The 14678-nt window shown below is 48.4% G+C and overlaps 1 protein-coding gene across 6 annotated transcripts in view; it reads right to left on the minus strand.

Annotated features, from left to right (window-relative positions):
• Nucleotides 1-14678, minus strand: part of ATP11A (ATPase phospholipid transporting 11A) — a 151414-nt gene that overhangs the window by 42541 nt on the left and 94195 nt on the right. For all 6 annotated transcript variants that reach the window (XM_012751941.2, XM_012751940.2, XM_076009279.1 and 3 more), the window contains exons 5-13: nucleotides 14534-14641; nucleotides 13147-13275; nucleotides 10398-10501; nucleotides 9850-9900; nucleotides 7079-7143; nucleotides 6067-6148; nucleotides 4683-4833; nucleotides 3715-3912; nucleotides 830-1003 (exon numbers count right to left, since the gene is read on the minus strand). In XM_012751941.2, the coding sequence (XP_012607395.2) occupies nucleotides 830-1003; nucleotides 3715-3912; nucleotides 4683-4833; nucleotides 6067-6148; nucleotides 7079-7143; nucleotides 9850-9900; nucleotides 10398-10501; nucleotides 13147-13275; nucleotides 14534-14641 (1062 nt within the window). The remainder of the gene's footprint in view (nucleotides 1-829; nucleotides 1004-3714; nucleotides 3913-4682; nucleotides 4834-6066; nucleotides 6149-7078; nucleotides 7144-9849; nucleotides 9901-10397; nucleotides 10502-13146; nucleotides 13276-14533; nucleotides 14642-14678) is intronic.

Consider the following 14678-nt stretch of genomic DNA (forward strand, 5'->3'; position numbering starts at 1 on the left):
GTCCACAAACACGCTGGGCCCTGGCGCCCGAGTGACAGCAACGCTCTCCCGACAGCTGTGCACGTTACTCCAGACCTGACTTACAGAGCGCCGTGCGCACTTGCACGGCAAACTTCAGTCTAAAAATAACCTATGAAGAGGAAGCTATTCTCCTGATTTTGTAGCTGCAGAAATTAAAGTTTAGGAAGGTGAAGTGATGTGTCTGAGGTCACCGCACGCTGAGGCCCCTCTGCCCCGGCTGCATGCTGCACTCCCAGGAGCTTGAAGGTTCCTGGGACTCCCGTGTGCGGCCAAGGTCAGGAGGGCTGTGCTGCCACTGCACCTGTGGGCCAGGTGGGCCAGGAGGACGGGCTCCACCCTGACACACCCCCACAGCCACGAGCCTCTGTGGTAAGATGGTGGCTGCTGTACCACATCCACCTGGGCACATGAGAGGGGGAGACAACTACACACCCGACACGAGCCCGCCCACTTCTCGGCACACCCCGCAGGGCTCCGCAGGCGTCGCCCGTCTAGGCACCGTCTCCAGGCCAGCACTGAGGACCCCAGCCCTGCCCAGGGTGCTGGGATCTGGAGCCACAGTGCTGGGGGTGTGCACGTGCGAGGTGCCTGTGTGCTCACATTACTGTCAGCGTGCCATCTGCCCTGCTTGTCCAGGTCCCAACAGGGATTCTAGCAGGGGCATCGCTGACCAGGGTCACCCTACAGGCAGCTGGCACACACGGTGCCTACAGGCACACATGGTGCCGACAGGTGACTGTCCTCACCGGAGTCTGCAGAGGAGCCCGACTCTCCTGGGCCCCGGAAGAAAGGGGGGCGCGGCACCTACCCTGCTGCTGACGCCAGGGGAGGAGTCGATCATGTCGATGCCCGAGGAGTCCGGGAGGACCTGCCCGTTGCAGACGACGTGGGGCACGTAGACGTGGCCTTCGATGCAGCACTCCTTGAACTCCATGTTGTTCTCCGTGAGGGTGCCCGTCTTGTCCGTGAAGACGTACTCCACCTGCGGGCAGCGCAGAGTCAGGCGCGGGGCGAGGGGCTCTCTGGTCCACACCCGCGGTGGCCGGTTTCCTCCCCGGCACCCGCTACGGTGCCAACAGGAGTGGACTTCTAGGGGTCCACTGTCCACACACTGTGGGAGATTGTTTCTTTGCTACATTAAACAAGTTCGCGAAAGTCTTTGATTTCTTTTTCAGGTAGTTTGTTTTTGGTGTACAGAGATGCTACGGGTTGTATGTTAATTTTATATCCTGCAAATTTACTGAATTTATTAGTTCTACCAGTTTTTTGGTGGAATCTTTAGGCTTTTCAAGATATAGGATCATGTCATCAGCAAACAATTTAACTTCTTCCTTTTCTACATGGATGTCTTTTAGTCCCTTTGCTTGCCTATTTGCTCTGGCGGGGACTTTGAGTAGTATGTTGAATAGAAGTGGTGGAGGGCCATCCTTGTCTTATTGTTGATTTTAAAGAAAAAGCTCTCAACTTTTCTCCACTGACTATGACATCAGCGGTGCATTTGTCATAAACAGCCTTTATTGTACTGAGGTGCATTCCTTCTATACCTAATCTGTTGAGGTATTTTATCATGAAAGGATGTTGAATTTTGCTGAATGCCTTCTCTGCATCAATAGATGATCATATCGTTTTTATCTTTCATTTTGTTAATGTGGCATATCACATTTATTGATTTGTGTATGTTGGATCACACTTGCATCCCAGGGATAAATCCCACTTGATCATGGCACATGGTTTTAATGTGCTATTGAATTTGGTTTGCTAGAATTTTGTTTAGGATCTTTGCTACTATACTCATCATGGATACTGGCCTATAATTTTCTTTTCTCATAGGGAGACAGCCGACTCTAAGACAAGTGCTAACCAGTGCTACTGTCATCTTTGCCATCAGAACAAAGGCAGCTCTCACTGCAACGCGGTTGGCTTGCTGAACCTGATCTCATGAGAGACACCTTCCAAGGGATTTACGCTCACAGATGGAGCAGGCCCTGCCAACTCACTGAGACTGTTGGGATAATCTTTTGAGCCTCAGTGTCTCATCTGAGAAACTTGACGATACTGACCACACACGACATGGACAGGATCACGTAAGAAGGTGTGCACACAGCATGTAGCACACAGTCTAGGAAGGAGACAGTGCTTTAGCTGTGGACACAGGCATTGGAGTGGTGGGTGAGTCTCTCCCTTACATACAAGAACAACAGTCTTATTCTACTGTCTAGACAACAGTGCACGTGCGAATTTCACCCACATTGACCTGGTAGTCAGCTGAAATCTTGTTTTCTGGGCTGGCCGGTTAGTCCTAACCTCAGTTCTGTGTCTAGGGGCCAGGTCAGCCTCCTGGCTGGAGCCAGGCTTCCATCAGCAAGACAAACATCAAATCCTGCTTTGATGGACTCCAGGGAGATGAACCAGGTCAGGGAGAGAGGAATTTGCCCCACTCAATACTGCTAGATATTTTTGTTACTGAAAAAAATTCTTTCCCAACAAAGTTCTCAGGAATACACAAAATATACCATCCATTGTTGCAAAGGATAAAAAATACTCTAAGATAAAAATATCTTACTACTGGGCAACTAAATTATGATTTGTGCACTGTTGACTTGAACACTAAGCCGCCACATGGCTGTGGAACGTCCCAGACGAACACACTGGAAAAGCCAAACTCATCGACAAAGGAAAGGCTATCTTTCAGCAAGGAATGCTCCTTACAGGAGGCGGATGAAGGCAGTTTGTATCTAGAGTTTGGTTCTTCTGACAAACTGTTGTTTGGGGGCGATGATGGAGATTTTGGCTACCAGTCTGAAACGGCCCGATTTGTAAAAATGCTCCTCAACAGTTTTTCCTTTTTTTTTTGAAAAAAAGAAAAGACAAAATGGAAGAATTACCATTTCCCAAACTGCCTTTCCTACAACATCCAGGCTGGGAAACGTGGGGAGGCCACTCCTCCGGGGAGGGGAAAACTGAGGGGTCTCCTGGCCCAGCCGGGGGCAGCAGACCTGCCCCTGCAACCAGCCCCTGCGGGTGCAGCAGGGCGCTCAGGGCCACAGCCGCACACGCCTGCGCGGCCACACCAGACAGGCCCTGGCGTCGCATGTCGCGACCGCTGTGGTCTGGACAGGCAGGTGTCTGCCACGCCTACTCTAATGACTGAGGATCTCATGTGAAGCGGGGACGCCGCCTGCCTGGGCCCACACAGCTGTCACTCACAGCGAGATGCGAATGCCGTGTGGGAACTCTGTAAGGTGCCACGTGCCGCACACTGCCTAGGTCTGGGCTGGCTCATCGTTAGAGGGGAGATGACATTCACCGCCACCCGTAAGACAGGCGCCCAGGAGGGCGCTCAGCCGCCTGGCACTCACCTTTCGCCCATCCCCACTTCACCCGGCAGAGAGGTGCTGGGTGCCACCGCAGGTGAGTATGTCAGTCAGTTAATACAATTAATTTTGCATAAGTTACACATATAAAAGCATTATCAATTGTTATGCAAATAAAGTCCAAACAACAACTTCACTATCATATTTCACCAGTGAGGGGTCACATCTCTGTGCATGAATTGGAATGAAAAAGTGTCACTGGACCATTCAGAGCATGGCGCCGTGAATCGCTCAGTCACACTGGCCATTCAGGACCTGCAGCTGGGCACGGGAGGGCGGCCCCGGCCGGCGCATCACGGAGACGCCCGCAGACACTGACCTGCCCCAGCTCCTCGTTCAGGTCGGAGGTGTTCACCAGCGGTCCCTCGCCGGTGTCCTCGTCAAACATGTCCTCGTCCCAGGTGATGAAGTAGGAGCCCAGGAACTTCTGCATCTCGACGGTGACGTACATGGACACGGGGATGATGTAGTTGAACAGGACCATGAAGGCCAGGAAGTCGGTGAACGCCCTGAGGAACTGAGAGCGCCACGCCGTCAGCCCTCCGCCAGGGAGCAGCCGGGTCGCTGCGGCTCGTCTAAGACCTAATCGCAGGCGCGTGCCGCACAAGGCCGTCACCAAGCACAGGATTTCAGAGTCCACAGACAGGATTCCTCGGGGCGGTGCAGCTGCTGCTCATCTGCTGCCACCGATTTCTGGGCTGGGACCTGCTGGCGCCATCCCTGCCGGTGCCATCCCACCAGGGGACGAGATTAAACCATGTGTTAAGACAGTCGTGTGCCAGTGACGGAGACCACGCTGACTGATAGCCAACGGGAAAGTTAACTTTTGAGAATTCGTGAGATTTCTTTCCAACCCTTACATAACCAAACTTACTAGGTAATAGCCAATAAATGTAAAAAAAATAAGCCTGGTAAGAATGATTTTTGTGCATACATTTGTTCTAATCTTTGAAGCCATAACATTTTGGGGAGGGACAGGATGGGCTGACACACAGATGGCCCTGCTCAGAGCTCCGTGCACAGGGGCCTGGGTTTGCACATGGCTCTGCTGAGAGCTCAGTGCACAGGGGCTTGGGTTTGCATACGGCTCTGCCCTAGACTCAGTGGACACAGGTCTGAGTTTGCACACAGCCCTGCTCTGCACCCAGTGCCTTTTTTCCATGTACTCACCACAAACATGTACCATGTAACCAGGTAACTCATAATCATTACTAAGTATTTACTGGGCAGCCCTAAACAAAGAACACGGGGAATCCTCAGTCACACAAAGGGAGTTGTTTTCCATACCAGATTCCTCTGTCTTTCTGCCTCGGTTTTCTGGTTATACCACGGCTCATCTCGAAACGGCTCACTCTGCCACACGTACTTCAGGACAGTGTTGATCAGAGCTTTACTGATCAGGATGCAAAGGTACACGATGAGGAATACGTTCATAGATCTGGAACCAAAGGACCTAAGGGTTACTGAGGCATCGTCCTCTGAGGAACGAGCTCTGCACCTCCTTTCCCACAAACATGGGGACAACGCTGACAGGAACAACAGGACAAGCACAGCGGTGTGTGCTGAAGCAAGTGCCTCGGCTGACGCAGGAAAAATGGAGGTACAGGCTTGCTCACGCCTGCCTGCGTGCACTCCAGGGTTGCTGGCAGGTAATGCCAGAGGCCTCGAGGCAAAGAACCAAGTAAAGGGACAGCTTGTAAACAGGAGGGAAAACTGCACAGACCATATTGCTGACAAGGGTTTCTGTGCAGTGTAGAGTTGTATAATTTAAAAGAACACCCCAAATCAATTATATCAAGCATCACAAAATGAGTTCAATATTTACTGATTACCACTGGGAGGCAGGGAAGGAGGGAAAAGCGACTGCTCTGAAAGGAAATGTCCTTAACCAAAGTCTCAGCAGATCTTGCGAAGGTTTTATTTTCCAATCTCAATTTCTGAAACCCAGTTTCCACATGTGGACATCTGGAACAGAGCATCTGCCTGCTGGCAGCTAGCCTCCCTTTATCCCACTGGCACAGCCACAGGCGCCCAGGGGCCCTGGCCCGTGTCCAGCCCGACTTGCCACAGCAGGCAGGACGCCCGCCCCCAGTCTCCTCGACGGTCAACCAACAGCACGTGGCTCTTTACTAAATGGTTTGGTGGCCACCCAGTTGTCCACACCAAGCAAGAAAATGCTTTAACAAGAGGCAAAGACAAAGCTGCAGGCCGCATTTCCTTACAAATCCAGCCACCGTCTTGATATATGATCACAAGGACTTGACTCTCTAATGGAGACTCAGTTCTCTCTGTGAATGCTTTTCTTAGTAACACCACATCAGAAAATATGTGGTTTCTAGCAAACCTCAGAGTTGAAAGGGAGCCCGAGACTTCTTGACTTTCTCAAGAAACGGAGGAGGGGCTGTTGGGCGTCTGACGGGCTGCGGCACCCGCAAGACGGAGGGTCCTCAGGCGGCAGCGCTCACAGCCCGGCGCTGAGCGTCAGGAGCTCAGGCAGCAAGGTGTGTGGCTGTCACCTCACCAGGAAGCGCGACAGTCAGCCTGACAACCAGCTCCGCAGCGGCCAGGATGTGGACAGCCAGGCACAGGGACCGCGAGGAACACGCTTTCATGCCTGCCGACACTCTAAACCACAGATTATGCCCGTGTGAAACGAGAGGTAGAGCCTTACTTTTCTACAGCAGATCGCTTCTGGGATTTCGACTGATAATTTAATGCCATTTTGGTTTCCATGCCTGTGTAGATAGCAACACCTGCAGAGAGGAAGAGTGTGATGACAATGATGCAAGCGCCTTCACGGTGCGTTGCACACAGTTGGGGTGAAAGTGGGTTCTCAGGGAAAACCCAAATCATGTTTTTAATTTCACTAGGCAAGCCAGCTATCCTAGTCAAACAGTGGCATTCTTTAGAACAGAGACTTTTCATGTACAGAGAGCAATCTGTACTTTATTTTTTCTAAAGTTCATATTTTAATATACCATGAGCCCTCCACATCTGGGGGTTCTACCAACTAGGGATGGAAAATATTCCACTAAATAAAATAACAATCTGATAAAATAACAACAATAAAAATACATAAATTAAAACAACACATTGTAACAATTATTTCCATAGCATTCACATTGCATGGGATTATAAGCAACAGAGATAGTTTAAAGTGCATGGGAGGACGCATAAAGGTTATGTGCAAACACTACACCGTTTTATGTAAGGGGCTTGTGCATTCCGAGATTTTGGTCTCTGTGAGGGATCCTGGAACGAACACTCTCCCCCCCCCCCCCCGATTCTGAGGGACACTGTATATTTTGAAAAGTTTTCTTATTTAATTCAAACATAGGAAATAACCCACCATGGTGATAGACACTAGCACTAAAAGGCACAGGTTAAGAGAAATTTCCCACAGAACTATGTTTTGTAAATTCTCCTTGGGTACAACTATACGTTTTTGAGTCAAAAACTAAAGACACTTAATACGAGAGTCCTATTATCTGACGCCACTGCTTTGTGGCTTTCCCTTAACCCTCAACACTACCTAAGTCTTAGGCCGAATTATCACTGCCACAAGTCTGCAGCACCTCAGGGCACAGGGAAACGCCATCAGGCCACCCCTGCGGATTTTAGCTTTCCGTACGGTATTCTTAATTTTAGAAGCCATTATTAACAATTTATTATTAAATATTTACCAAAGATTTTCTCAGTGTTCTTGAGTGTGGCTCCTCTAAGAAGCAAGTTCTCTGATCCCAGGGGCCTGTAAAGAGAAGGATGGTCAGACACGACCACAGGGCAGACAGAGGACAGCCAGACGGAGACGGCAAAGCCATGCATCCACTTCTCAGATCCCACCTCCGGAGGGAACGGTTTGCACCGGATGTGCTCCTAGCAGGATGCCGAGGTCGGCGGGCTTGTGAAAGTGTGGTCTCTGTCTGTGGGGAAGGCTCGCCGTTCCGTGGGACCCTTCCTCGCTCGCCGGTGGGCTGTGGGATGCAGGGTCTCAGGGCCCCAGGCCCCCCATTGCTGAGCCGGAGCCCAGGTGCCCCAGCAGTGCCCCGGCACTCCCATGGGAGCCCACGAGGGCAGGGCCAGAGTCAGAAACCCTGGGCTGGGGCCCAGCAGCCCGCACCCAACACGTCTCAAGTCTGAGGACACCTGCACTGGAGGGTCCCAGAAGGTTCTGGAAAAGCTGCACACCAGGGCCATGTGACTCACACAACTTTTATGTGTTTCTGTCATGTCCCCACTGAGACTTGGGTCTCCTCTCCCATAGTCACATTCTAAATATGAAGGTGAGGAAACCAGCAGGGCCAAAAGAGCGGGGCAGCCCTGCTGCAGAGACTCGCTCATGCAGGGACTGCAAGCCGACAGCTGTGCCCGGCTGCCGTGGGCAGCGAGCGACGCCAAGGAGCTCAGGCTCATGCGCTGAAGAGCAGGAGGTGCTCTCAGCAGAGAGCGCACAGAGACTCGAGTCTCTGCCACGAGGGGCATCCTAACCCAGCAGTTCCCTGGTTGATGGAAAATGAATCTCTTCTCATTTCTGAAGCAGTAAAGGAGAAATGAGCAGCAAAATTCAAATGTGCAAATCTTGCTATTGACAACATCCTCACGATCTCTTCGGGTGGAGGGAAAAGTTGGAAGAATTTGTTGAAGTTTGCTTTTAATTTGTGTACTTAATACTCTGCAAAATGAATCCTTTTGCTGTGGAACACTGAGAATTAGGAACTTAAAATGCTTTCAGCGTATTCGGTTGACACAGCTGGGAACTGCATCCACTGACGGCAGGGAGGAGGGCAGAGCCGCCCTGGCCAGGCCACTTGAGGGCTCGGTGCTGCTCCCGTCCGACGGCCACTGAAGGCAGAGTCGCCGGGCTGCAGACTGGCCGGCCGGTTGTCACGGGACTGTCGGCTTCTGTTAGAGAAGCCCTTATAACAGTTTGTGTCACCAGTGTTTATGAAAACAAATAGCCCTTTTAAAAAGAGACTCTGGAAGTCTAAAACTAATTTCCTTGAAAAGTACTTTGCTTCTAGTTTGGATAGGAAGAAGAATAAATATCACCCTGAATAAATTGTGAATTTGAATGTATAATTCATAACCATCATACCACAAATTCATAAACATCTTTAAAAACCCAAATATTAAAAGTCTCCTAAAGAGTATAAATACTAAAAAGTACAACTAGACTTAGCATCAAAATACAAAATACATTAGTCGTTATCTTCCCAAGCTGCTCAGTAATAAACTTCGCCTGAATACAAAGCCGAAAAACCTGCGATGTTACAATGTCGGACGCAGCCCACAGGCTTCATGAATAAGCCTAATTCCATTCACCCAACACAAAATAATTCTTACGACACACAGAAATACAGCTTATTTCTCCAAAGTAACTAGGAATTTACTTTTAGAATAATATATATTTAGGAAAAACAAGGCATTGTCTCCATCTACTCTGAAAAGCACATACTAACCAGTGGACGGATAATGACGATAAAAACATGCTAAGAAGTACACAAATTATTTCCTTAAAACAATAACATTAGAAACCTGACTAGGAGATGAGCCCCTAGGACTTACATTTCAGAACTATTTATTTTGCACTAATTTCCCAATGAGTTTATTTCCACTTCTGGGAAAATGTCTTCTTTAATACACAATGATGTACCCATGTGTCCACAGCCTGGAGATTGCTTAAATTGGAAGAAAGATTTCTCTAATAAGCAAAGCCTATGGAAAAGGAACAACGTCAAAACTACTGAAAGCCAATTTTCTAAACTGTAACATTCAAATACCTCATAATCAACTGCTGGTAGACGCTGAAACAATGTCAGACAAAACACGCCAGGCCCACGGGGCAGGCGCTGCCCTCCGCGACAAGGCCGGCTCTCAGGGGCGGCCGGTCAGGCCTCCGGGCCAGGCGTCTGAGCGGCTTGCCGTGCACAGGCCTGCCGACCACCGCCGAGTCCTGGCGATGCGTCCGTGAGCTCACCCATTGTGAGCTGCCCCAGCACGGACTCGACCCTGGTGACAGGCTCCACTCTTCCCAGGTGGACGTGAGCCTGAGACAGGCCTTGAGCCAAACACGCATCACAGTGGTGATTATGAGCAGACTAACACAGTCCAAGAAGGTGGCCTCCAAATTAGAGGTCTTCATCTGCCTAGCTGAAGACACACTGGCACATACGTCCTGGGAATGTGGGACCCTGATGCTTCCCGTGCCAGACGGCCACACAGGAGTCTTGCAGGAAGACGTTTTTCACAAGGATCATTTATTTAACATGCACAGATGTGTGTTCAAGGGAATGGGTGAGACAAGACAGTGGAACCTGCTCTGTTCGTAAAGCAGAGTTGCGCTTTGAAAATCTAACAGAGCGGTAAGCACGAAAAACTCATATCAATAAAAGAATGAATTTCTAACATAATGACAAAGATGGAAATGGCCAAAGTGTTTGCAAGAAGCACTCACCTTACCACAGGGTCATTCAGATCATTGTAAACATTTATTCGACCAACAAACCTGGCAACAGAAAAGCCAAGTTACTGACTGCGGTGCCCATGGTCCTGTCCCCAAAGCACAAGCTCCACCCACCCCTGGCGCCTGCCTGTCCGAGTGAGAAGGCCGTGAGGTGAGCTGTGGTCCTTGCTGAGGAGCCACCGCCTGCGGCTGCCCGACCCGGCTCCATTCCCGCCTTCCCTGCTGCACTTTCTGTCCCTAGTAGCCATGGCTGAAATGATTTTTCTTAACCCACAAATGACTTCCTCAACATTAAGAAAACTTAATTTTTCTTCAATAAATTTTGTTCAATGAAGCCACTTCAAACGTTTGCATAAAAAGCCACAGATGTGAATGGGGCTAGCCTATGAAAGGTAATGTATTTTTGACTCAGTCTTACTTTTTAAGCAGTGGTTTACATTCTACTTCCAAATAACCATACTGCTGCACTACTGCAGGTGAAACGCAAGGAGACGTTGAGGGCGTGCGAGTGGCAGGTGAGGGGCCCGGGACCCACTTACTTGTACAGGTCGGGCTGGGGCTGCTCGCATTCGACAGTGGCGTGCAGCCCGTCGATCTCCTCCTCGGTGTGGAACCCCTTGGTGTCCTGGACTGCGTAGTGCGTCTGCAAATCAAGATCTGTGACTCACAACCAAAAACGTGACCAACGCCAGCCTCGCAGCTGACGCCTCCAACACAAGAGCAGCCCGGGGCTCAGCTGTCTGTGCGTGTAAACAAGCCCAATCACAAAGCCTGGCTTACTGCCCGAGAAAGCATGCACTTTACAGAGTTTGCACCTGTGAAACAGTTATAGAAAGATATGGTACCTCGAAGACTCCTATACCTATTAGGTGCCAAAAACTTCTAATTCTTCCATTCTTACCCAGTGTCCTCACCTTAAAATTATTTATAATAGAACAAATAGAAGTTCTGCTGGGCATTCCTCAAAATTGGAACCTTTGATTTATCTGCCATAGTAGCTGTCAAACAGGAAACAAGCTCAGGAGCTGAATGTCCCTCTTCCCTTACCCACTGCCGACCGCATGCGGGGAGCAGCCGGAGCATCGCCCCACTGCGTTCCCGCTGCCCCGCAGGCAGCTGCTACGCCCATCACTGCTGGGCGGCATGTGCCTTCTCCCTGACTGCTCGTGCGGCCTGGGCGGGGGCTCCCCACACTTGAGTGTGCAGCAGGGTCACCCCCAGGGCTTGTCCTGCCCATTCCTGGGCCCCACCCCAGAGATTCTGAGCAGCAGGTCTGCAGAGGGGCCCGAGAATTACATTTCCAGGATGATCCCAGGCGCTGCCGTGCTGCTGGCCCAGGAGCACATTCTGACACCCACTGACCCGGACAGCACCTGCGAGCACCAACAGGTGGGCGAGAGCACTGCACCTGCCCTGCCCCGCCCCGGGAGGGAGAGAGGAGAGAACACATGCAAGGGCTGGGGAGGAGGCAACGGCGTCTCTGAATCCCCTCTGATGTTTCTTTCGAATAACCGAGTGCAGGACAAATAAAAGTGCAGCGAGTCAGAACAAACAGATGTGAAACTGTATCACCACCGCATAGGGCACACATTCAGGGGCACTTGTTGTATATCCAGCACTTTAGGAAATGTTCTAATTACTTCCTTACAAGATAGGTTTGTCCCCATTTTCAGATGTGAAAAGTCCAGAGAGGCTAACAAATCTGCCCAGGCCACCTGATCACTGCATGGTTCAATGGAAGTTAGTGGACTGTTCCGGCCCCCACTCTGCTTTTAAGGAAAAGGTTCATATTCCAGCCAAACAAAATACTTTAAAGAACACAAAATTAAAATGCAAAGTGTAAAAGTCAAGAAGGTCAACGTGCAACAGCTATTCCAACATTTTCCACAAGTGTTGCAACATTTCATCTGAAAAACATGTCACATCAGAGACCCATAGCCTCTGGTCACTAGTGTCGCTGGGACTCATCTGGGCCTGACCAGCCGTATTCCTCTGCAGGACGGGGTCCAGACCACTGGCACTGCCAGCAGAGGTGTGACTGGCTCATGAGGTCCTCCCTGGCTGTGGAGGGACCAGCAGCCCTCACAGCAGACCCCGGACTCCTGCAGGGGTTCCCACTCCCAGAAGCACTGTGCTGACAATCTGTTACGGTGCGTGTTAACTCTCCTGGTATGTGCTACATAGAAAATGTGAAAATAAATTTAGCTGAAAAAAACTCCATAGGGCCTTATATAATATCATGAGCTACCCATGAAAGACTGGCATATCCTCTGGTGATTTTATAAAGAAAATCTCTATCTCATAGGAGAAATTGCCTATATCCATAGGTATTACTTAAATATTACTACCATTTTAGAATTGCAATTTTAAGAGCTAATGACTTAGAAATGGTTGAACCCACTAAGCTATGCTCACTTTTATTAATTCCTTGGAAACTTCCAGATTTTTAAAATAATATAAACCTTAAAATTGACAGTGCTATATATTTTTTATGATTATAATTAAAATTTTTGTAGCATCAACTGCCCATGCAGAATTCTATACTAAGCATAAGAAAATAATTATGCAGTAATTTCAGAAAATCCTTATTAAGACATTTTCACAAAAAGGCAGTCATTGAAAGTAATAGGAAAAAATCTAGAAGTGTGTATAACCACATAATTTCTAGGCTAGTAAAGACACTAATTTTGACTATTAAAATGAAAACCTTTAAAATTCCAACAATCTATTTATTAAATCCTTAATTTAGAACATGAGCTAAACCACACAGGCTAACACTAAAGTTCTTTTTGTGAACCTGAGATGGTTGTTACAAACATTGAGAAGAAAGAAAAAAATGGGGAGGAAAAGGGGAGAGGTGGGTCAAAGGATACAAAGAAGCAAAAAATGGGACGAGTGGGAAGAGCTCCAATGCACAAGGAGAACATAGTCAAGTAACTGTGTATCCTATTCAGGATTTTTGATAAATGAGTGGATTACAGCTGTTCTTGCCTTGGCAGAGGGAGATGGGTAGCTCTGTGGGATGATGGATATGTTAATTTATTCCACTATAATAACCATTTCACTATATGTATGTATCTTACAACATGTCACAGATCTTAAATATACATAATGAAATTCATTTTTAAAAGGAAAAAGAAAAATGTGGCCAGCACAACGGCTCTCCGAATCTTCACTGTGGCACCGAAACACGCACATTACAATAGGATGCCAGTTCTGCGGCCACACGGGGACTGTCTGAGCATGAATCCAAGACCCTGCCCGGAATCTCACATAACAGGTGCGTACTTTGTGACTTGATTCTCCGTCTAAGCTGGCGGTCGTGACATGGCACGTCCCATCTCCCCGGCTGCTGGAAAGGAAGATCAGATCACAGGGAAAGATCTCGTTCTCCTTGACCATGACGATGTCCCCAACCTGCACAACAGACAGAAAGAGGATGCACTGAAAGTCTCACCTTGGTGAGACAGTGTACCTGTTGTGTCTGTGTGTTTCTTCCTAAAGCGTTCAGTCTGTACCCAGGTGTCATCATGGTGTTTATGTACAGCAAGACATGCAGATGCCAATGCAACTCAAGAAAAAGGTCCTCTCTAGACATTCTGCTGGAACCAAGGGGAGACCAGGCTAGGTTTCAATGCAGCAATGGCAGAGCACCCAGGTACGTTGCGACTGGATATTGTGCAACGAAAACGCAGACAAACATCTGTAACAAGATTATGTTTGATTCAGAGCAAGCAGAGAGGTAAGTTCAAGTGTTCTATTAAAGTGGCTGAGTGGGAAGGATTCCTGCAGGAAGGCTTTGTTCTAAATCTAGATGTTTTATAACACAGGTACTAGAGTTCCAAGAGCTTCCTGATCAACAGAATGAAAACACCGCCCAGGTTACCAAAGCAGGACTACAAATAAAGCAAAAGTGGTACTAAAATAAAGAAAATCAATCACAATGTTTGTCATATGGGTTTTCTGGGTTTTTTTTTAAGACTAGTCAAGTGCAGTAGTGAGGAAAGGGGAAGTAGAAGAACAAGGAGTTCAACCTGTAAGTGACTGTGAATAATCAAGTGAGATAATTCACTACCTTCGGACCAGCCTGTCACATGGGTTTTTAAATAAAATGTAAACATCTATATTTTTCATATCTGCATCTTTTTTATTTCATCAGCAAGGAAGGCATCTCATGACTTAGACTGTGTGTCTGGAAGGTACACAACCTCCCAACCCTCCAGTGCTAGTCCCTCTGGCTGCACGGACAGTCTTGCTGCCGTTGGAAGGCACTCCTGGGGTAAGGGCATCACTGTGCTGTCTACACTGCAAAGGCGGTTCTCTGTCACACTAGAGAAGTATTTGCGGAGGAGGTATATACACAATAAAATAATTTTCAGACAGTTTATTTTGCCATAGAAAATGAAACTCATCATTACCTTTTAAATTTATTTTTTAATTAAAAATTAAAATTAATTAAAAATTAAAATTTTTTAGAGCCAAGATCTCTCTATATTGCTCAGGCTGGAGTGCAATGGTTATTCACAGGTGCAATCATAGCTCACTGTAGCCTCCAACTCCTGGGCTGAAGTGATCCTCCTGGCTCAGCCTCCTGAGCACCTGGGACTACAGGCACATGGACCACACATCTAGCTAAAACTTATTTTTTAAAATTATTAATTCAGTTATTACTCACTCTTAGCTTTCGACTTTGCTTCCGAACAAGCTTGCCATGCTGAATGAAATGGACAGGACACTGGTTCATGGCATTGTCTGCTTTATGGCGAAGCCAGTCTTCATAACCCTAAAAAGGAAAGGGAGGGAGGGAAGGAGGAAGGGAG

Source organism: Microcebus murinus, chromosome 13, assembly GCF_040939455.1.
Source record: "Microcebus murinus isolate Inina chromosome 13, M.murinus_Inina_mat1.0, whole genome shotgun sequence".
Taxonomy (NCBI): domain Eukaryota; kingdom Metazoa; phylum Chordata; class Mammalia; order Primates; family Cheirogaleidae; genus Microcebus; species Microcebus murinus.